The sequence below is a fragment of the Varanus komodoensis genome, unplaced genomic scaffold, assembly GCF_004798865.1.
Source record: "Varanus komodoensis strain SLA01 unplaced genomic scaffold, ASM479886v1 scaffold105, whole genome shotgun sequence".
NCBI classification, from domain to species: Eukaryota; Metazoa; Chordata; class Lepidosauria; order Squamata; family Varanidae; genus Varanus; species Varanus komodoensis.
This window is the reverse complement of record NW_025335297.1, coordinates 360,680-381,653: the sequence shown is the minus strand read 5'-3', so window position 1 is coordinate 381,653 and position 20,974 is coordinate 360,680. Positions and strand designations below refer to the sequence as shown.

The 20,974-nt window shown below is 47.8% G+C and overlaps 2 protein-coding genes and 1 long non-coding RNA gene across 11 annotated transcripts in view; 2 read left to right on the top strand and 1 right to left on the bottom strand.

Annotated features, from left to right (window-relative positions):
- VARS1 (valyl-tRNA synthetase 1) overlaps window positions 1-16,324 on the top strand; it is a 34,817-nt gene extending 18,493 nt beyond the window's left edge. For all 3 annotated transcript variants that reach the window (XM_044419581.1, XM_044419579.1, XM_044419580.1), the window contains exons 11-31: window positions 55-174; window positions 268-376; window positions 509-597; window positions 1,554-1,644; window positions 2,866-2,990; window positions 3,182-3,285; window positions 4,466-4,624; window positions 6,518-6,608; window positions 8,081-8,186; window positions 8,662-8,732; window positions 8,847-8,972; window positions 9,781-9,885; window positions 10,170-10,238; window positions 11,443-11,521; window positions 11,630-11,757; window positions 11,986-12,141; window positions 13,381-13,590; window positions 14,023-14,134; window positions 14,872-15,047; window positions 15,758-15,907; window positions 16,085-16,324. In XM_044419581.1, coding sequence (XP_044275516.1) covers window positions 55-174; window positions 268-376; window positions 509-597; window positions 1,554-1,644; window positions 2,866-2,990; window positions 3,182-3,285; window positions 4,466-4,624; window positions 6,518-6,608; window positions 8,081-8,186; window positions 8,662-8,732; window positions 8,847-8,972; window positions 9,781-9,885; window positions 10,170-10,238; window positions 11,443-11,521; window positions 11,630-11,757; window positions 11,986-12,141; window positions 13,381-13,590; window positions 14,023-14,134; window positions 14,872-15,047; window positions 15,758-15,907; window positions 16,085-16,153 — 2,445 coding nt within the window. In that variant the 3' untranslated portion in view covers window positions 16,154-16,324. The remainder of the gene's footprint in view (window positions 1-54; window positions 175-267; window positions 377-508; window positions 598-1,553; window positions 1,645-2,865; window positions 2,991-3,181; window positions 3,286-4,465; window positions 4,625-6,517; window positions 6,609-8,080; window positions 8,187-8,661; window positions 8,733-8,846; window positions 8,973-9,780; window positions 9,886-10,169; window positions 10,239-11,442; window positions 11,522-11,629; window positions 11,758-11,985; window positions 12,142-13,380; window positions 13,591-14,022; window positions 14,135-14,871; window positions 15,048-15,757; window positions 15,908-16,084) is intronic.
- A 254-nt stretch (window positions 16,325-16,578) lies between these two features.
- Window positions 16,579-19,395, bottom strand: LOC123017924. The gene is made up of 2 exons (XR_006413690.1): window positions 19,131-19,395; window positions 16,579-16,743 (listed from the first exon to the last, which is right to left on the bottom strand). It is a non-coding gene; the product is annotated as an uncharacterized LOC123017924 (long non-coding RNA).
- VWA7 (von Willebrand factor A domain containing 7) overlaps window positions 18,671-20,974 on the top strand; it is a 44,959-nt gene continuing 42,655 nt past the window's right edge. For 5 of the 7 annotated variants that reach the window (XM_044419590.1, XM_044419588.1, XM_044419583.1 and 2 more), the window contains exon 1: window positions 18,671-18,724. In XM_044419590.1, the coding sequence (XP_044275525.1) occupies window positions 18,686-18,724 (39 nt within the window). In that variant the 5' untranslated portion in view covers window positions 18,671-18,685. Of the gene's footprint in view, window positions 18,725-18,964; window positions 19,109-19,282; window positions 19,680-20,974 lie in introns of those variants that run through there. The other 2 variants (XM_044419586.1, XM_044419587.1) reach the window with 2 other exon arrangements.

The window sequence follows — 20,974 nt, the reverse complement described above, 5'->3', positions numbered from 1 at the left end:
TCCCTATTGTTTAATATTAAACAACATTTCTCAGTGTCCTTGTGTCGCCAACAGAAACTCTCTAATGCCGTCCAAGAGGCTTTCATCCGGCTTCATGAGGAGGGGGTCATCTATCGAAGCAAACGCCTGGTCAACTGGTCGTGCACCCTCAACTCCGCCATCTCAGACATCGAGGTAAAGCCAGGGCAGGCACAGCCACTCTCTTGCTCCAGCCTTACACCACATGAACAGAGTCTATACTGAGTCTTGGGGTCTGCTTTTTCCCAGGTGGATAAGAAAGAGCTAACAGGCCGAACCCTCTTGCCTGTCCCTGGCTACAAAGAGAAGGTTGAGTTTGGGGTGTTGGTCTCCTTTGCGTACAAAATTGCAGAGTCAGGTAGGTGAGCAGGCTGGCTGGCACCTGGGCACAGATCAGAACCAGAAGGCTTTCTCCATGACTCTCAGTTGGCTGCATTCTGGGGGACCACAGTCTTGGAGAGGAGCAGTCAATTGCTGTTTTCCTTCCCAGATGAGGAAGTTGTAGTGGCTACAACCCGTATCGAGACCATGCTGGGGGACACAGCAGTGGCAGTCCACCCCCAAGATCCCCGGTACCAGGTAAGCAACCCTAAGGACAAAGATGGTGTAGTGCAGAGGTGGGTAACTTGAGGCCCAGGGGCCAAATCTGGCCTGTGCTTTCCCAGTGCTCCAAGGGACCATTTTCACTAAGCACCAATCCTGTTGTAGTTTCCTGGCTTTTGTGCAGTCTTGCCCCCTCAAATGTTGAAATGCATCTGTAGCTAATCTGATAAGCTACAGTGTCCTGTTTTTTTAATATTTAGTTCCACCACTTTTTCTTTTGGCCCCACCCACACTGGAATATGGTTCCTTGAGAAATTCTTCAAAGTTGAATGTTGCCTTTGGGCTGAAAGGGGTTTCCTCCTTGTGGTGTACTGTTATGGTTTAGAACTTGATCACAGAGATCACAGAATTACAGAATAGTTGAGTTGGAAGGGGCCAAGAAGGCCATCAGGTACAACTGCCTGCTGTTGCAGGACACCCAGTTTACACCATCCCAGGATCAATTGTAAGCTCAACGACAGAACCAGACCTTTAGGCATACAAGGGTTTTATCAAGTATTGCTGCTCCCTCATTCCCAGATGTGGTCAGGATGACCAGACCGATTAGGGCAACCTTCTTATATTTGCCCAGGAATGGGTGCATTGGCTCTCTGTTAACCACCTCCCTTGTTGGAGGAGAGCCAGGGATAAATGCCTAGCTCTACCTCGTAGATGACAAAACAAGAACCTGCCTCCTTGGGTAGCGAGATATGTAGAGGGTGGTTTGAGACAGGAAGCTGTGATTTGGGGCTGAGAGTGGCAAGAGTTGAGCATTGAGTTATTGGGGGAGCTAGCATGGAATGAAAGCGTTTTAAGGACTTGTGGGGTGGGGTGTGGGCATCCAAAACACTAAAAGTAGAGCGTATTCTGAGTTATCTTTTCAGACTGCTCGTTATTTGGATGATCTGGAATACGTCAGCAAATCTCTTCCTCTCTCCCAATTTGTGTTCCAGCATCTGCATGGCCAGAGTGCCCTGCACCCCTTCACTGGACGGCTCTTGCCCATCGTGTGTGATGACTTTGTAGACATGGAGTTTGGAACTGGTATGTGGGGTCAGAGGCTGGCTGGCAGGCAGAGGGGATGGGCATCTCTTACCCCCATTTAAAAGTCACGGCTTTGCTGGCTGCAGATTAGCTCCACCCGCTAGAGGGATTGTCTTGAAATGATTAAGCATAGAGGATCATTCCTGTTGTATATATGTTTGTTCATTAGAAACTCAGGTAGGAGGATCTTAGGTGGGATTCTGAGTGTTTCTAGAATAGCCTTCTCTGACTTTTTTTTTTATTTTTGATTTATATCCTGCCTTTTTCCTACAAAGGGCTCAAAGCAGCTTACATCATTCTCCTCCTCCATCTTATCCCCACAACAACAACCCTGTGAGGTAGGTTGGGCTGAGAGTCTGTGACTGGCCCAAAGTCACTCAGTTGGCTCCATGGCTGAGCGGGGACTAGAACCCAGATCGCCTGAGTCCCAGTCCCACGCTCTTAACCACACCACACTGGCTCCAGATGAAGCTATAAGCCCCATTTTCCCATTTGACATAGTGGCTGGCTGTGATGGGAACTGTAATCCCCACATATATGGAGGGCACTGGGTTCAGGAAGGCAGATTTAGAGGCTGCTTTAGGAGGTTCCTTTAAAGAATGAAAGACTTGAGGAGGGAGGGGAAAGAGTATAAGGCAGTACAGCTCTGGAAGTGTGATAAAACGGGAGGAGTCTGCAAAACAAACAAACAAACTGGAAAGATGCGGAATGGGGATGAAAGCAAGGAGATGAGGAAAAGAGGGCTTTGGTGCTAATGGACAGGTAGGAAGGGCATCTGGCCAGCGCCATGGCTTTGGCTGCGTTTTAGAAGCAAAACGGATTGCCGGGGAATGCTTGTCGTGGGCTGCTTGCATGATGTGGCAACCTGAGCGGTGGCTGGACATGCGAGCCGGTGTCTGCCTGTGCCCCAGGTCATTGTGGGTTAAGCCCGCCAGGTGTGCATTACGTGAGGGCTAAAGAGCCCTCCGCTCTGGGTTAAGGCGGGTCTCTTTAATCCTCAAGGTTATGTGACCCACAGGCAGCAGGTTGCATGAACAACAACCCCCAAGCAGGGCTGGAGCTGTAAAACAGTGGCCACTCAGACCACAGCTTCACCATGTGATAAATAATCCATGGTAGGCTGTTCTGTCACGTGAACGGTGCCCCTGAGACCGATCTGAGTGCGTTCCTTGGGCCACAGTCTGCATGAAAAGGAACCTTTTCTCCTCTTGCTGTTCTCAGGTGCTGTGAAAATCACACCAGCTCATGATCAGAATGACTATGAGGTTGGCCTGCGTCACAAGCTTGATTTCCTCACCATCATTGATGAGGATGGCCATCTTGTCAACGTGCCCCCTCCATTCTTGGTACTGACGGGATGAACAGGGTGCAGGGGTGGACCTGGGAGGAGCTCTTTGTGTGGGATCGCTGTCTGTATTGGCTCACATGGGCTGCACTTTAGCTTCAAGTGTCTGATTGGCGAGCGTCCCATAACTACGTGACCCACATGCCCCTTCCAGCCCTGCTCTCACCTGCTTTGTATCATCTTCTTCTCCAGGGCATGAAGCGGTTTGATGCCCGCCGAGCAGTGCTGCAAGCTTTGAAGGAAAAGGGGCTCTTTCGAGAGGTAAAGGACAACCCCATGGTGGTACCCATCTGCAGGTGAGGAGAGGCATCCCTTTAACTGGCCTAGGAAACCTTGTCCATAGTGGAATGTCTCTGCTCTCCAGGGAGTGTCCCGAACAGGAGTGCAAACTTTAATTCCAGTGTTTGGAAGACTGCATCCTTCAACTGATTAGAATGGGTTGGGTGGACCCCCTGCAAGCCTTTTTCTGGAGGGAGGTCCATATTGAGACACCTTTGGTGAAAGCATCCTCGCCTTCGTTGCCACCAGCTTGGCTTCTTATCATGGTGGGAAGAGCTTTCTGTTTGGGCAGGTTAATCCAAAAGACATGAATCCTTAAGCTACCCAAGTCCAGCTCCTCTCAGGTAGCCAGGTTTTGACCTTCCTTAAAAGGGCTTTGAAAGTCAAAACTGGTGCCTTGAGTGGCTCAGAAGCAAGTTGGCCATTGGGGCAGATCTCTCCGAGTCGGCCAGGTATGTTCCCAGTGAGCCAGCCCAGTCCCAGTGCTGGCCACAGTGTTTCAGATGAGTCAGAACCTCTGGCCTGTCTTCAATGGTAGGCCCACGCCTGGCAAGCTCTAACTGGATTGTTACCGTAATGTGGAACACTTGCCAGACTACCTCATATGGGGGCAGAGGTCCCAGCAGGCGCACAGTGGGTCATGAGTGCTCTGAGCCCCCAAGGACACCTGTGTCCTGGGGACAAAGCCTGGAGCAAGGAATATGCCACAGCTCCCAGTCTGATCTTTCAGGGGGAGTTTGCCCACTCCACTTCCCTGAATCCGCTCATAGCACCTCCACCTTAGAAAGTCCTTGTGAGAGGTGCAGCTTTTCAATCTCTCCCCACTTGACCACATTGCCTCTGTCTCAGAAGGAAAGAGACTGAACAGGGTAGCAGATAGAGGCCTCTCTCTGAACAGGGGCTATCTGTAATTGGAAATGGGGGGGGTGGTATCTGGATTAGGGAAGGGGATATTCAGGGGGAAAGGGGAATATTGGAAGGTAGCAGATGCTCTTCATTAGTCAGACTTGATGGGTAAAAGGGTGTTTTGTGTGAAGAAAAGGTGACTCTATGAACAGGTGAAAGGTTATCTGGACTACAGGGCTTGGGTTCGAGAGGGTACTATCCCATAGTGGAGATAACTGTAAACCAGTGGCACTGGCTGCGTTTTTGGGCCAGCAGTCATTCTGATTTCCTCTTTCCTTCCCGATACTACAGCCGTTCCAAGGATGTGGTGGAGCCACTGCTGAAGCCCCAGTGGTACGTCCGCTGTGACACAATGGCCCGCGGAGCAGCCGAAGCAGTGCGCCGGGGGGATCTGCGCATCGTGCCGGACTTCCACCTCAAGACCTGGTTCAACTGGATGGACAATATCAGGTGAGGCGCTCGGGCAACGCCTTCGCCCAGCGACTCTGCAGAACAGGTGGCAAATGAAGGAAAGGCGTACAGCACTGGGGAGAAGAGCAGCGGGGAGAAAAAGTTGTTCGTGGCAGTAGGAGGGGCAGCTGAAGAGAAGGAGATGAGAGCCAGTGTGGTGCAGTGGTCAAGAGCCTGGGACTGGGACTCAGGCGACCCGGGTTCGAGTCCCCGCTCAGCCATGGAGCCAACTGGGTGGCTTTGGGCCAGTCACAGACGCTCAGCTCATCCTACCTCACAGGGTTGTTGTTGTGGGGATAAGATGGAGGAGGAGAGATGATGTAAGCTGCCTTGAGCCCTTTGTAGGAAAAAGGCAGGATATAAATCATAAAAATAAATAAATAATAAAAAACCCCAAACAAACCTGAGGAAAAAGACGAGAAAGCAAGCGAGATGAAGCATTGGAGGCAGAGTGAACACGGGCAATAGTAGTAAGCATTGAACCTGCAGCAAATGGAGTGCAGTTTTAGCCAGCCAGGTGTACACACGCATGTGCAAAGCTACTGGTTCACTAGAAATTCTGTGCACACGTTACGGTTCCTTCATACTCCATGGCCACCTAGGATGCTCGGTCCCCCTTGGGGTGGCTATTCTTGAGGGACTGTCCCTTTGGTTCCCTCCCTCAAGATTTTTGATACCTCTGCTACCCGTTTCGATCACACATGCTGAATCCTCACCCTTGTTCCTCAGCGAACCTATTTTGGCCATGTGGCCATTGGCACTCAAAAGCCGAATTTAGTGTAAGAAGGCATGATGGATGGAGAGGAGCATTTTATGTTCACACTGACTATTGTGTAACTAGTCACACCAAGCCATGCGCACACAAAAGATCAAGAACACATTCTGGTCATCCTTTTGTAGGGAAACAAGAAAAGACAAGGCAGGACGTTTGGGCAGGGGGAACCAAATGAGTTGCAGTGAGTTTTAAATACAATAAAGTGGATTGGACTTTCTGCCTATGTGGTAGACTTGGGAGATAATTAAAAGATTTTGGAAGGTGATACATGCGGGAATACAAAAAAAACCCCTTAAAAACCAAGTTTCCTATGAGTCCTAAGAATAGGCTTTTGAACATTATACCAGTGACTTTTTTAAAGAACATGTCAGAATTACTCAAATACATGACAGCTGCAGCAAGAATTACAATTTCTTCTAAATGGAAAACACCAGAATGCCCAACAATCGAAGACTGGAAAAATAAGTTGAGTATGCAGTGATGGCAAAATTAACTAATTATGTAAACAAAAGACCAACTGAAGAATTTAATGATAAGTGGAAATTGTATTATATCCAGTATAATTCATTGCAGTGAGTTTGACTACCAGACACCAGAACCATATTGTATTATTATCCCAATTCATTTTGGCAGGGAAATGTGCAGAGTTTGGGATTGGTTTCTGTGTGCTTGTGTATGTGTTCATTATTTAATTAGTTGTATTAACTCATTTTAATCAATGAGATGAAGGAAATGTTCCTATTCATTGGCAGTCTCCCTAACTGTTCCTCATTCATCGTAAGAACAATGCTTACGATAACAATGCATATTTGTTACACTTCTTTTATCTTAGGAGTGATGTTTGGAGTAACTAATCCATTATTCTGTTGTATGCATTTCTTTGCCAGAATGAACTGGAATGGAATGCTGTGGTTTTGGTCCTTCGTAGTGAAGTTCTTGCTGCAGTTTTTCAATTCCCACAACGTCCCAGCTCACTTTGATTCTCTGCCCTACCCTGCCCCCCCATAGAGTCCTGCATGTTTTGTTCTTCAGGGGTGCACATGTGTGTTTAGGTTCACCAGAAATTCTTGGACGGGACGCGACACTTTTATGCTCCCTTTCTCCCTCTCCTGCTCTAGGGATTGGTGTATTTCTCGGCAGCTGTGGTGGGGCCATCGCATCCCAGCGTATTTTGTGATGGTTAATGACCCTTCAGTGCCACCAGGAGAGGTAAGACCTCTGGGCCATTGTGGGCAGGCAGTGATGGGAGGGCCAAGCGGCTGAGGAAATGGGATGCAAAAAGCATTTGGGACCCGTGGAAGCATAAGCATCCTGTGGGAGTGTGGCTGGGGAACGGAGAGCGGTGTTGGAGAAATGCAGGGGAAAGTGCTATCTTTCTTTCAGTGTAGACCTCTAAGTAAGATACTGAGTACTGCGAACAGAACAGCTCTGCCACGTTAAGTTAGGATCACTAATTGGAATAAAAATAATTGGTATATGTGTAATCTCTCCCCATCTCCCTTCCCAGAATTAGCATGTTGGACAGCCTCCAGAGGTTTTAGACTAAAACTTCCATTAGCCCCCTCCAGCATGGTTACTTGTTAGTGATGAGGGGAAGTTGTGACCCAGAACAGCTGGAGGGCAACAGGTTGGGAAAGTCTGATGAAGAACATGATCAAGGGCAGTGAATTTTATGACTGCTGGCAGGTGTGCTCCATGCATACATTCTCATTTGTGGCTTTCCAAGTATCTCAGGCAGAGGGAAGTTTTCTCTGGCCTTGCAGCCTCAGGTTTAACCAGATTTTTAAAGTAGAGATGCTGTAGATTTAGGCTGTAATCTTGTTTGTCCAAGCAATGTACCTGCTTTGCCGCTCCTCCAAAATATGTGCTGAAATCTGGATTTTCCATACTAATGATAGATCTTGACTTTGTTCTTTTGGCTCTTGTATGCCATTGTAATATGGAATATTCTATTTTGCCAGATTTTATGCACAAATAAGATATTAAGTGTACCCTTCTTTGTAACCCTGGTTGTGTTTGGACAGTAATGTCTTGGCAGAATGACCCAAGATGTGAACGAGCATTTTCCCAGCATGCAGACCATTTGCTTTTCCTTTTCCATGGGCCAGGATTCAACTAAGATGCCTCCTTTTAGTCTGAACTGGAAAACTATGGTAGACTGTTCCCAGACAAGCCAAGGTATTAAACCAGCTTCAAAGTACTCTTTTATATCATGGCTTGCTTAGAAGTTGTTAACCATAGTTTCCTGGTATGAGTGTCACAAGAAACTATAGCTGATTGAAGCCTTCCTGGTTCCTGTGCTTGCTTGCTTGTGTGTGTGTGTTTGGGGGGTGGGGGTGGGGTGGGGATAAAGTGACTGTGTGAACAGTCAAAGGGCTCATTCAGATCTAGTAAGCCAAGTTATAATTGTCTGAACATGACCAGGGTGCAGTGGCTTCTGGTGAAAGATTGTATTATATCAGGTGTAAATAAACTATACACTTTGTTTATTATCCTTAAAAAGGCATCTGTGTTGCAGTTGTGATAATAAGAGTCATACACTGATAATGTATCTCTCAAGTAAATTAATCTGCTAGTGATTCATTTTTAATCAAGCAACTTTATAGGTAACTTTATAGCTTTGGCTTCTTTCTGAATGGGGCTGGTGAGCTATTTTAAGCAATCTGTTGTTCTCCTTCCAGGACACTGATGGTAAATACTGGGTAAGTGGCCGAAGTGAGCAAGAAGCAAAAGAGAAAGCAGCCAAAATCTTCAAGGTGACACCGGATAAAATCTCTCTCCGGCAAGGTACAGCAGATTGAAGTTTGGCAGGAATTATTTAAAAAAGTTGAAAGCAGCTGAAACCCCACAGCAAGAGGGGGGAGCATGCTACATTTTGCCCCTCAAATAAAGGGTGGGTACACACCTGTTATATATTTACTGATTTATTTAAAATATGTGTACCTTGCCCTTTCCTTACATACTTCTAGACCATTTTTCTGTTAGTCTATCACTGCCTGCTCTGACAGGTGAGGGCATCTCAAGGGTTTGGGCATGGTGTCTTTCCCAACAACCTTGTAGCTTGTGATCTTTTAACTGGACACTCAATCTCTCTCATTTGTGCTGGTTACTTCCTTTTTCTTAACCTCTGCGTACAACTCTTGCTGGGCAGTAAGTTGCTCATTTTTGAACAGAAGCTGGCTTGTCAGCATTCAACACACACATGTGCTCTAGCCCCTCCTCCTCTTGATGGCTCTGTGTGTTTCTTATGCCCCATTTCCAGATGAGGATGTCCTGGACACTTGGTTCTCATCTGGACTGTTCCCTTTCTCCATCTTTGGCTGGCCAAACCACGTAAGTCCAGTTGTCAAGGAGGATTGTGAGAATGGGTAATGAATGTGTGTATTTACTTTTCATTCCCCCCCAGATTTCATTAATTCATTCCAACCCTTTTGTTTCTCTTCTAAGAGTGAAGATCTCCAGGTTTTTTACCCTGGGACTCTCCTGGAGACAGGACATGATATTTTGTTCTTCTGGGTGGCCCGCATGGTCATGCTGGGCCTTAAACTTACTGGGAAGTTGCCATTCAGAGAGGTGAGAAAGATGCTTAATCATTTTCTTCCATGGCACTGACACCCCTGACTCGTGTTCTTCATAGCTTAGGTTGGTCACAGAGGCTTATATTGCATGCAGAGGGAACACATGGACAATGCAACTCATGTAAGCTAATGTCTGATGTGTACTTCTGTGTGAGGACTTTTGCTTGAACTGTTAAAAAAAAAAGGAGGCAACCAAAAAATGGCTGCGATTTTCAGGTATCGTATTGCTCTGTACAACTGCTTACTTATCTCTTCTTGGTTGCCCTTGTACTCATTTGATTCAATTTCAGTCCTCCTATCCTTGGCGTCAGAGCCAAGGAAGGGGGAAACCAGAGTGCCATTCGGCCCATTTGGCGGAATCAAATCAAATAAATTAATAAATGCATTTGGCCGCCTTGTGACTGGAGAACATGAGCTGGGGCTGCTGGGACTTTGCACCTCTGGACACACTCCTGTTCCACATTCTTGTTGCTGAGCTCTGCCCAACCTCAGCCGGAGCAATTGATGACGGGAACCAGCACGCTCACTCTGTCCCTCTTCATTTGTGATCCCCTGGGCTTGAAAAAACCATTGTCACGTGTGAAGCAGGTCATGGAGACGAAGCTTGAATGTGTCCAATTGCTGTTGATAATGTATGCATGGTTTGCCTGGTGTGTCAGCAGGGGAATGCCTAATATTTGAAATGCCCCTAGGGATCCATGGGCTTGGGCAAGATTCAGAACTGCAGAGCTTTCTCCTCTTGCTGCCCAGGCATCTGCTCCCAGCACCCCTCTCCCAGTTGCCTTTCTGTGGTCCCTTTCCAGGTTTACCTTCATGCAGTTGTTCGGGATGCGCATGGCAGGAAGATGAGCAAATCGCTGGGAAACGTGATAGATCCACTGGACGTCATTACTGGCATTACACTGGAGGTGACTTTTCGTATTAGGCGGGGATGCACCTATTTCAGGCTTGTGGGATCAACTTTGTGGTTTTTTAGAGCCCCGAGATCCACCAGTTGGAGCCTGGGGCAGAACTAAAGTGTTCTGAGCCCAGGAAATTGTTTTGAGTAGAAAACTAAAACTGATCAGCACTCACAGTCCTTTCATATGGCGTCCCTCTCCTTGTTTACCCCAAGCTTCTTCCGTTTCGGCAGTGTTCCTGTGTTGCTGTTTCACCCTATGAAAGACCAACCTTTTCTTCTCTGCCTCTGTAGGACCTGCACGCTCAGTTGCTAGAGAGCAATTTAGACCCAGCTGAGATAGAGCGAGCAAAGCACGGGCAGGTAACCCATTTTCCTCCCTTTATTGCTGATGTTTGTCTAATGCTGATGGTGCGCTGGACAATGTTCTGAACTCTCTCTCTCACATAATAGCTTTGTATCTAGTTAGATAAATATTCCTGGAAAACAATTCAGTTGGAGGCCAGTCTAGTACTCCTGGACATGATAATTCTGTCTGTTTAAGGGAATGCTTTAAGACAGGAATCCTCAGCCTTTGGAGTTAGTTGAGGGATAGAAACAGAGTAAGTCAGAAGGGACCTCCTGGGCCATCTAGTCTGACCCCTGGCTCCAACCAGCTCCATTCATGGCATGCTGAATGCTCTCACAAAATAACTGCCATGGGTGGGGGGGATGTTGCCCATTCATAAAATGGCTGCCCTGTTGGTTGTGGCTGGTCACAAACATTTCCCAGAAAGCAAACTGGGAAGACTGACAAAAAGGTAACTTTCCCAAGAACCTAAGTTCAAGACAAGAGGCTGAGTTTGAACTCCAAAAAATCCACCAAAACAGTCTTTTGAACCCAAATAAAGATGGTGCTTGAGGGCAGTGGACTCCGGGGGATGGTGGAGGACAGGAGAGCCTGGAGGAATGTTGCCCACACAGAGGACAGTATTTTGCTTTGGAGAACACAAGCTTCACATTATTTTTTTAAAAAATAAGTGTTCTGACTTTTAAAAGTAAAAAATGGAGCAAAAACCAGGAGCGACAGGTAGTCTGGCAGAGCCCAGTCCCTGGGCATATTGTTTGAAGACCCAAGCTTTTAAGACCAAGATGGTGGACCAGGAGTCCTAATAGGAGAAATGTCAGTAGGGATGTACTAGAATTTTAGTTTGCAACTAACTCAGAAAATTTGCCATCTCAAATGGGAGTTCATGTTCCTTTAAAATACCTGCAAATTTCCAAACTTGCTTTCATATTCACAAAATGTGCACTTTCTCAAATGTGGAACATTCTCACATTTAAAACATGCATGTTCCAGTTTATGAGGGAAATTTGTGCAAATTTGGGCATGACTGGCACAACACCCAATAACAACAGTTTTGCACAACTTTCCTGTTTGCACAAAATAAAAAGCAATCATTAACAGGAGCACTGGTTGAGGAGATACGAGCGGTGGGCTGATGTTCAGGGAATCTTGGAGAGCTCAAACATCATGTGTTTGCCTGTGTCTGTGGGGGTGTAATATGTACCTCTGATTGCTTCACAGAAATCGGATTACCCCAGTGGCATCCCAGAATGTGGGACAGATGCACTTCGCTTTGCTCTCTGTGCTTACACTTCTCAAGGTCATTATCCTGCCTCCATCTGAAAGGCGGGCACACCTTTTGCTACCTCATTCTTGGCTTCTACTTTTTTTCTTGCTGATGTCACAGAGTTCCCCTTTTTCCCCACAGGCCGGGATATAAATCTAGATGTGAACCGGATTCTGGGCTACCGGCACTTCTGCAACAAACTCTGGAATGCAACTAAATTTGCCATCCGTGGCCTTGGGGATGGATTTCAGCCACAGCGCAGCCCAGGGGTGAGCCTTTCCTCATGGTTCCCTGTGGCATTCATCCCCCCCAGGCCCCAAATGCTCCACAGTGAGGTGTGACAGTGCTGGTGCTGCAGTGAGCTCAGCACAGACTGTGGCTGGATGGACACGTCCCTCTTCCTTACCTGCTTGTGTCCCAGCTGACACCCTCCTCTCCTACTCATGCGTCAGGGCCACGAGGAGCATGTCCTTATGAGCACACTTGGTCTCTTGCAGCCCACCGGATCAGAGAGCCTCATTGATGCTTGGATCTTGAGTCGCCTGAGCCATGCTGTGGAGCTGTGCAACCTTGGCTTCCAGGCCTATGACTTCCCTGGCATCACCACAGCAGTGTATAACTTCTGGCTCTATGAGCTATGTGACGTCTACCTGGTAAGTGGAACCTCTGAGAGCACTTTGTTGCCTTTCTGCTCGAGAGGTGCAACCATTCTGCCTGTGAGGACAGTGCAGTAATACTCATATAAGCCGCTGAGCGTAATGGATGGAGGCTTGTTTTAAAAGTGCTCGTTTCAAATCAGTGCTCTGCCATGAAGCTCCTTGCACAGTATAAATCACATCCTGGTCTATTTTAAAGAGCTGTCTTGGGAACAAACCTGCTTCCAGGCATGGCATTTACCATGCCAACGCCCTGCCTCATTACCAGGTGTCTACAGGGCGTTCAGATGATTTCATCTTCCACTTGTAACCTTCCTGTATTTTCCCATTTTTCTTACATCTTTTTCCTTGCCACCAAAAATCTCTTAACAAAGAGAGGATGGAACAGCTGCACAGTGTCCTTAGACTGGTAGTACTAAGAGTCCTCTAGCTGGAAGCACCCTAAAAACTATTCTAAGCTCTTTCGATGGAGGGATAACTTGCTTCATCCTTCCTTCACCAGCCCTCTCAGTGAATGGCCTTTTATTTTTTCCCAGCCTGGTAGAATGCTAGTAGCCACAGGCGAGAGCAGCGGATACTTTCCATGCCCCAAGGTACTAGTTCCTGAGCAGGCTTGTCGAATTATATATGTAGAGGGAGTACAGTGTGTGTGTGTGTGTGTGTTCTCTTCCCATGCACACCCTCCTGGACCCTAGGATCATCTTCAGCTGTTCTTTGAGTGCCTGCCACAAAGAAATCAGACAGGTGCCTACTAGGAAGAGGGGCTTTTCTGTTGTGGCATCGCAGCTGAGCTTCCCAGGGAGGCTGTCTGACACCTACATTGTGGTCTTCTTGTGAAGATCTCTTTTTCCCCCAGTTGAACGCATTTTAATCTTTGCTCTGGTGCTCAGTTTTGCCCTGCATTTTGTCCTTTATTTTATATTATGGTTTTAACCTTTTAGTTTCAATTGTTGTGAAGTACCCAGAGAGCTTCCTTATATTAGGCAATATAGAAATGTAATAAATAATGCCTGAGCTTTGCTTTTCTCCTCCTCCCTTTTAATACCTTTTCTTTTTAGCTGTTTTATTATTAATCCACATAAGCTACTTTGTGAGCCTTTTTTCCTGGCACAAAAGCAGAATAAAATGCTGTAAACAATACTTGTTTGTTTGTTTGCAGGCTAGTAACTTCTGTGGGCTTATTTACAAGGCTGTGTTACATTAAAATCCTCATACCCTTTAAAATTCACTATTTAGGAGTGCCTAAAGCCTGTGTTTGCTGGTCCAGATGAGGCCGCGATCCAGACAGCCCGGAATGTTCTCTACACCTGTTTGGATGCTGGGCTTCGTCTTCTCAGCCCTTTCATGCCATTTGTCACAGAAGAGCTGTTCCAGCGGCTGCCCCGAAGGTCTCCTTCCTCTGATCCACCCAGCATCTGCGTCACCTCTTACCCCAGCACAGAGCAGGTAACACAGTGACAAACTCTCAAGCTTCTAGCCAGAATCATTGTGGAAGGAAATCCTAGAGGTATATGTTAGTGTGTGTGTGGGAGAGAGAGAGATTATACCTGAGTGTGAAGCAAACAGCAAAACCCTAAATAAAGGTACTTTTTATCATGGTATTTTATTTTGAGACATTGGCAAATGCAAGCCAAAAAAAAAAAAAAATCAGGAACACTAAGTATTGCTACACATTTATTTTATTACAAGTGTTTAATTACTTAAAACACCATTTCCCTGGCCATCGTCAACAGCAGGAGAATAAATGCTTGAACATTCCTCATTTTGTTCCCAGAGCAAAAAAAATGATTATTCACTGCAAGCTGTGCTGATGTCATTCTCAAATTGCGATGCCAAAGATCTCACTAAACCATTAATCCTTTTTCTGACTTGCTTTAGTGCTGCTGGCGGAACGAGGGCTTGGACCAGACCATTGACTTCGTGCAGAGCATCATTAGAGCGGTCCGCTCACTCCGAGCAGACTACAACCTCACCAAGACCAAAGCTGACTGTGAGTGCAGGCTGTTAGGAGAGGGAAGGGTTCTTGCTTGATGAAAGCAGAGGGAACAAAGGGCAATATTAACCAGAACAGCTACTGGAAACCAATTGCATTTGTATGACACCCCTTGCTTTGCCTATTTTTCTCTGCCTCAGCTAGTCTTAAGGAAGGCGCCAAGGGGCTGTACAGAGTCCTTATAGGCTTTGCTCATGAACAACTCAGATCTTGTTCATTCCCTTTTCCAGAGTCTGAGACTTCATAAAGCATTGTTCATATGGTTCAGGACCATCTTCACAATTTTAAGGGCTAGAAACATTTTTTTAAATCTGTGATGCTTTGGGATGCTGAATTCTGCACCGAATATCATTTCCTGGGCTTATGCAGAATTGTGGAATTCCCAGAAGCCTAGAAGGAGGAAATTAGAACTTGAAGGGCAAAAGAAAAAGAGAAACAAGTAGAGTTTGGGTGCCAGCAAACCGGGATGTCTGGCCACGCTTCTACAAGTGATTTAAGCAACCCTTTAGAGGGGCAAGGCTGAGCAACTGTGCAGTTACTCAGAACTGTTTGCAGTTTTTCCATCCTAGTTTAGCACTTGGATGGAATAATTAAGATGGTGCTTGCAGTGGATCTAACTCATGAGGAGAAGGATAAAAGAGTAGATCAAGTCTACAAAGAATATAGGAGGCTACAGTCAGTCCTCTCTGCTCCCCCGCCCCCGTTACCTTTATGTCCTTTTCTCTACTTCTCAGGTTACTTGCAGTGCCTGGACCCTGAGACAGCAGAGGCCGTGACTCGGTGCTCTGAATACATCCGCACTCTCTCTTCCTCCAAGGAAGTGCTGGTTCTGGATCCAGGGCAAGCGCCCCCTTCTGGCTGTGCTGTCGCTATTGCCTCTGACAAATGCACTGTCCACCTTCTGCTCAAGGTAACAGAAGGCCGATATCCTCGGATCTTCAAAGCTCAGCAGTTTTCTTCCTAATTTTAGGAAACAGCCTGTAGTTCCTTTCCCTCCTCTGTCACCATGTTGTTCTCAAGCTGCATATCCGCAGCATATCTACAATATTTAGTATGCAGCTGTAAATCTGTTATCTGGCATAGAATTAGGTCCCTCAAGAAAACCATTTTTCTATTCATCATGGGTATGAAAAACGGTATGGATAAGGTATGGTGAAAACTTAGGCCTTGAATGGGTTTGAGCCTGAGGCTCTAGTATCCGTGAGAGTCCATCTCTCTGTCCTGTCCAACGGTTACTATTCCCAGACACCTTACTTTACTACCCAACTCTGTCTAACCCCAGTCTTCAAAAGCAGCACACTATTTAAGTAGATTTAATCATAATTACCATAGCACACAGTGGTGTTTGTTTCTTTTCTGAAACTTTCATGGGGAGAGTGCACTCTTGCTTTGCAAATTTATCTCAAAAACCATGAGGGACGAGGAAACTAAAAACATTAGGCCATGCTGTATAAGAAACATCTAAACAAATATTCTGCAGTGCAGTGTCCACAGCCCATCTTCTTTGCAGCGAGGATGTAGGAAGTGTGTTGTATTGGCCATTGGGAGCAGACTTACTCTCCATGTGCTCTATTAGTGTGCACCGTGGTTTTCCCTGTACCTTTCTGTCCCCCATGCCAGGGTTTGATCGATGCTGAGAAGGAGGTCTCCAAACTGGCTGGTAAAAAGGCAGAGCTGCAGAAACAAATCCTGCGATTGCGTGAGCGTATGGATAGCCCAGACTATGCAGCTAAAGTCCCTGCCAAAGTCCAAGAGGCAGATGCTGCCAAGGTAACAAATCACCAACACTAGAATGCTGAGCTGTGGCCCATAATAAGCCCCGGGGTAATGGACGCTTGGAGCAGAGGGTGTGTGCTCTCATCAGGAAACACAGGTGGGCTCTGTGGCATGGGTTAGGACCAGTACAGATGCCCCAGCAACAAATATATTTTGCTTTTCTTTTCCCAGCTGAAACAAAGTGAAACTGAATTGCAAAAGTCAGATGAAGCCATTGAGAACTTCAAGAAGATGATCTGAAGTTAAAGGGAAGAAACTATGGGACTGTTAGAAAATGTTTATCCTGAGGGGCTGGAGAAGCAACCATTTAAAGCAAGCCCTTGTTTGAGGAAGGAGGACCTCTTTCTTTTTTTGGCTTTACCTGGTTTAGTCTATTTTCGGAAGAGACATTAAAATTATTTTGCTGATTTAGCAGCCTGAATTCTCATTGGTGTGTAGAAAGGCAAGGGGGTGGCAGGTATTTAACGACGCGTAATTTTTTTACTCTGGACTGGTTTGTGTGTGGGTATTTGCTGACTGTAGCCTACACTGTGAACTGATGGCTCTTTTGTGAGTGGTGGTGAACAGATAGTTGTTTCATTATGTCAGATATGCAAGGCTTTTTGACCACGTCATTCCACACATTGAGTTGTCAGTCATCAAGCATCAAATAATAAGAAATCCACTGAAGAATTTGCCATCCAACCCTAAGGGTCTGTTGGGAGTTGTCAGGCTTTTATTCCATTTTTAAATATTCTTTCTCAGGTTTTCCACATTTGTCTAGCAAGGACTGAATTCTGTAGCTTCCTCAAATTACACAGACTTGTGTTGGTTCTCTTATGAGACGAATTCTGTAAAGGAAGCCGTAGCTGTGAGTTTACAAGAGCTGAGCAGGGCTATCGAGGACAAGACATTCTAGAGGGCATCCATTCATAGGGTTGCCCTAAGCTGGACATGGCAGCAACATAACAACACTGTTAATGTATAATATTTTCGCTATTTTGCATGATTTATGCTGGTCATGAGATAGGACATGAAGTTATGCAGGTCATTCAAGATGGGGAGGAGAGTTCTGCCCACTTTCCTCCCTGTGACTAGAAATCTTATGAAGAAGCCAGATTTCAACAGATGTTGCCTAGGCACTTATGTCTTGCTTTCCTGAGGACTTGAAACTTGGTTTCTGGAAGTGTCTCTGCTTTCTCAGCACCTGCCTTCCAAACTGAGGACACACAGATAAGCACAGTCCTGAGTTTAGATCTAGCACTGCAGGGCAAAAGTTTACACACACAGCTCCTTCCTGGGTGCGCTTACGTGGTATGCTCATGTAGCACTTGTGATGTTACATGACAGAACACAGGTATCGTTCTGGCACAAGTCGTGAAATTTGCTTATCTACTTACTCCAAGCCTTCAAACTACAGTGTATGTCTTGCATTACTCCTTTCCTACTTTGCCATCAAGTGCTAAGTCAATATAGGAAAGTGTACCCCAGCCCCTTCTCTCCTTATTGCTCCACAGATCAACATGAAAAAGGTTTCTGTCCCCAAGAGATTCCCAGTTCCGAAGAACCTCAGTGTTTAGTCACACCCCTCTCAGTGTATTCATGCTTTGCCAGCTAAAGTGCTCTTAAGTGGTTGAAAGCATTGCTGCTAAGATTTGGTGAGGAGAACAGTATGTGAGCTGGAACAGGGCTTCTAGGTTCCTCTGCGATTCTTTTTCGGCCTTCTGTAGCCTTGCCCTTAAGCATGGTTTGCATACAGGATTTTTATAGCAGCTTTAATAGAATGGCTATAAGCAGTTGCTGCAGATCAAGGTGCTGTGAAAAGGCACAGCACAGGATGTGGTTGGTCACCCTTACTTCTCCCTCCATTTTCTGAGTTACTGCTAGTCCTAAGAGCCCAGCAACTCTGGCTTCTAGTCTCAGCCCCAGCTGCCTCCCAGAAGACAGAAATCCTAGCTTCTAGCCTACCCACTTGCCTGGTAGGAGCTCCTGCAATGAGTCAGCTTTGCTTGCTGAGCCAAGAATCCACTCTAGGCTAATAAAGAAGAACCTTTTCCCTGATGAGCTAAAATTTCTCTTCTGGATTAGTTGTACTGCAGATGAGAGAGAATGCCTGGACACACCCTTTTAAGTTGTATTGTGCATCCTCCTATGCTCCTTCTAGGCACTCCAGAAGCCAAGCCCTGTGTGCTAATATTTGCTCTCTTCCCCACAACCCACCATGTTGTTTCTTTTAGGGCAACTGCCTGAGAGAACATTTAAGCAAGTAAAGCTTTGGTCATCACTTACATTCTGTCCTCTTTCCTCTTGTGAGGAATCCAAGGTGTAGGTAGGTTAGGCTGAGAGTGACTGGCCCAAAATCACCCAATGAGCCAGATGCAGCACACCACACTGGCTCTTTTTCTGCACACTGGAAAACCTTATAAGCTACCTCAGCTGATCCCCTGTGGGCAACACCCTTGGGCATAGGCAGCCAAATGATCTGGGGCAGCCCTGATGGAATGGCATTTGCCAGAGGAAGGTACCAGACCAATTTTGGGGAAGCCTAATTTAAGGGACACCAGGAAAAGCTCCAGGATCACACAGTCCTGCCCCTCAACAAAAGGGGCTGGCTGGGGGTGGAGGGCCTTAAAGGGCCTGGAGAGGGCTGTCCTCGCTGTGCCCTGAGCACCTCCCTTGCTGTGCCCAACAGGATCGGTGCGTTTGGGGCTGAGGCAAGACTGCTGTCATCAGAACTCAGCAAAAACAGCGGGGAATCTTGTGCCACCTTGGAAAGCAGCCACGCTTCGTCTGATGCCAGCTTCTGCAGATGCCCTGCTCACGTCACCCGAGGTGTGCAGTATTAACCTTAAATTGGCAAAGATGGTTACAGAGCGGTGCCAGATTGTCCATGGATACTTATGCCATAATAAAGCGCTACACGACCGCGTTGCCTTCTGCTGCACAGCCTCGCAGGCTTCGCCTTCTGGGTCTTGCGCCGCGGCCTCGCAGCCCTCCTGCACCTGCCGGACTTAGGCCGGCGCCCTCCGCGGGCGCGCTGCTCGGAAGGGCTCGCAGAAAGCGGGGCGCTGGAGCGGCCCGCCGCCTCCGCGGGGAGCGCTGAGTGGGGAAGCGAAGCCGCCAAGGCCTTGCGGGTGCGGGGAGACGGGGGCAGCCGGGAGCATCGGCGATACCGGGCACGCAAAAAGCCTTCGAAAAGGAGGAGTTGGGGAGCAGGTCAGTGAAGTTCAGTCCTTACCTCAACGAGGCGGGAGGGGGGCGTGGAAGAAAATTTTCCAGGAAGGGAATTAGCTTTTTCCTTTCCCCGCACCGGCTCCTCCGCTATTCAAAAGCAGCCCGAGCCACAGCAACGCGGCAGGTGGGGGCGTCTTCAAGATGGGCGTCTTGAAGGTTTTCTGGGTGTGCCCAGGATCCCCCTGAGGGCACCGCGGCAGAAGCCGGGAGGACGGGGGCGCCAGCCAGCCAGCCAGCCAGCCAGCCAGGGCGGCGGGCGGCGGGCGGCAACTCCAACGCCCGGGTCCCCCTGAGAGGGGGCGCCCTGAGCGGAGGCCGGCCCGGAGCGCTCTCCCCCGCCTTCAGCACCCAGCCCCTTCCCCGCGTTGCTCCGGCTCACGTGTGCTGTAATAATAGCTCGGGAGCTGCCTGCACCCGGCCGGCTATTAATAGGGGCTGGGCGCAAGGAGGAGATCTTGCAGGTCGGCGCCCGAGCCTGTCGCCAAGCGGGCAGAAGGGAAAGGAGGTCCTCGGGGACTCACTCCGGAGTCGTTCCTGTTGCGGAGTCCTCCTGGTAGGTCCTGCTGGGAGTATAGGGGCTTTGAAGTCGGCGGGGGTTGCAGAGTGTCCTCGGAGCCTAAGGCGTTTGGGACACCCCGCTTCTCTTCCTGCATGCAACCTGCTGCAGCATCTTGGCATGACAGACCTCGTTTCTTTCTCCCCTTTCTTAATTTTCTTCTGTTGTGAGGCACCCGCTGTGGCTTAGATAGCTGTCCTCCTCCTCTTTCCCTTCTTTCTTTCTTTTTTTTTGGGGGGGGGTGGGGGCAAGCTCCGGACTTCAGCTTCGGACCCTCACTTGCAACAGAGAAGCAGCCCGCTTCGCTTTCTGGATCCCCTGAAAGATGCCTTTCCCACCCAACCTGGTGCCCTCCTCCCCAGGTGCTTCTGGACTGCGGCTCCCACTAGCCCTGGCCATTGGCCCGCGAGTCCCAAACGTCTGGAGGGCATCAGGCTGCCCTACACCCGTGTTACCTTCTATCTTGCACCTTTTGTGCCTCGTTATCGTTCTGTTTCAATAAGGAACAAAACAGCTCGTGGTGCTGCTGGTATCACTCACTTGGGGCCAGGTGCAACCCAGGCAGGGGTCATTCTCACTGCCCAGCTGAAGGTCTGTGGCTCAGTGCCTGCTAACCATCCTGGTTGCTCTTAATCCTTGCAGACAAGGAGTGGGGATCCATAAAGTGCAACTGGGGACCCCATCCCTGTTTCCAGCATACACTTGCATGTGATGGAGTTCGATCCCAGCATCCCCAAGCAAGGCTAGCAATCCTGCCTGAAATCCTGGAGAGCCGTTACCATCAATGGGAACGGTGCTGGATTAGATGGACTTGTGGTCTAGCTTAGTACAAGGTGGCTTCCTGTGCTCTAACCTGCACTGGCTCTGCGCTGCTGGGGGAAAGGCATTCAGCACTTGCTTACAGGCACTGTTTTTCCTATGGTTCCAGGTTCCTTGCATTTGAAACAAGGACTAAGCTAGGATGCTGGTATTTTCTGGGTCGAATGAAACAATATGGCTGGGGTGACGTTTCGGGGAATGACCATGTGTAACAGGGACACATGTTGCTATTTCCGCGTCTCTGTGGGTTAAAAGCTGTGAAGTGTCAGTGTAACTTGTATGGCAAACGGTTGCATATATCTGTGGACCAAACTAGAAACAGTGCCATTCACACTGTTAGAAGTTTTGGAAATGGCTTTTAAAAAGTAAGTTGTAGGCACTGGGATGGACTGGGACTACAGGAGTGTGTCCGTGTGCATGTGCACACATGCGTGCACAAAGGATCTCTCTCTCTCTCTCTCTCTCTCTCTCTC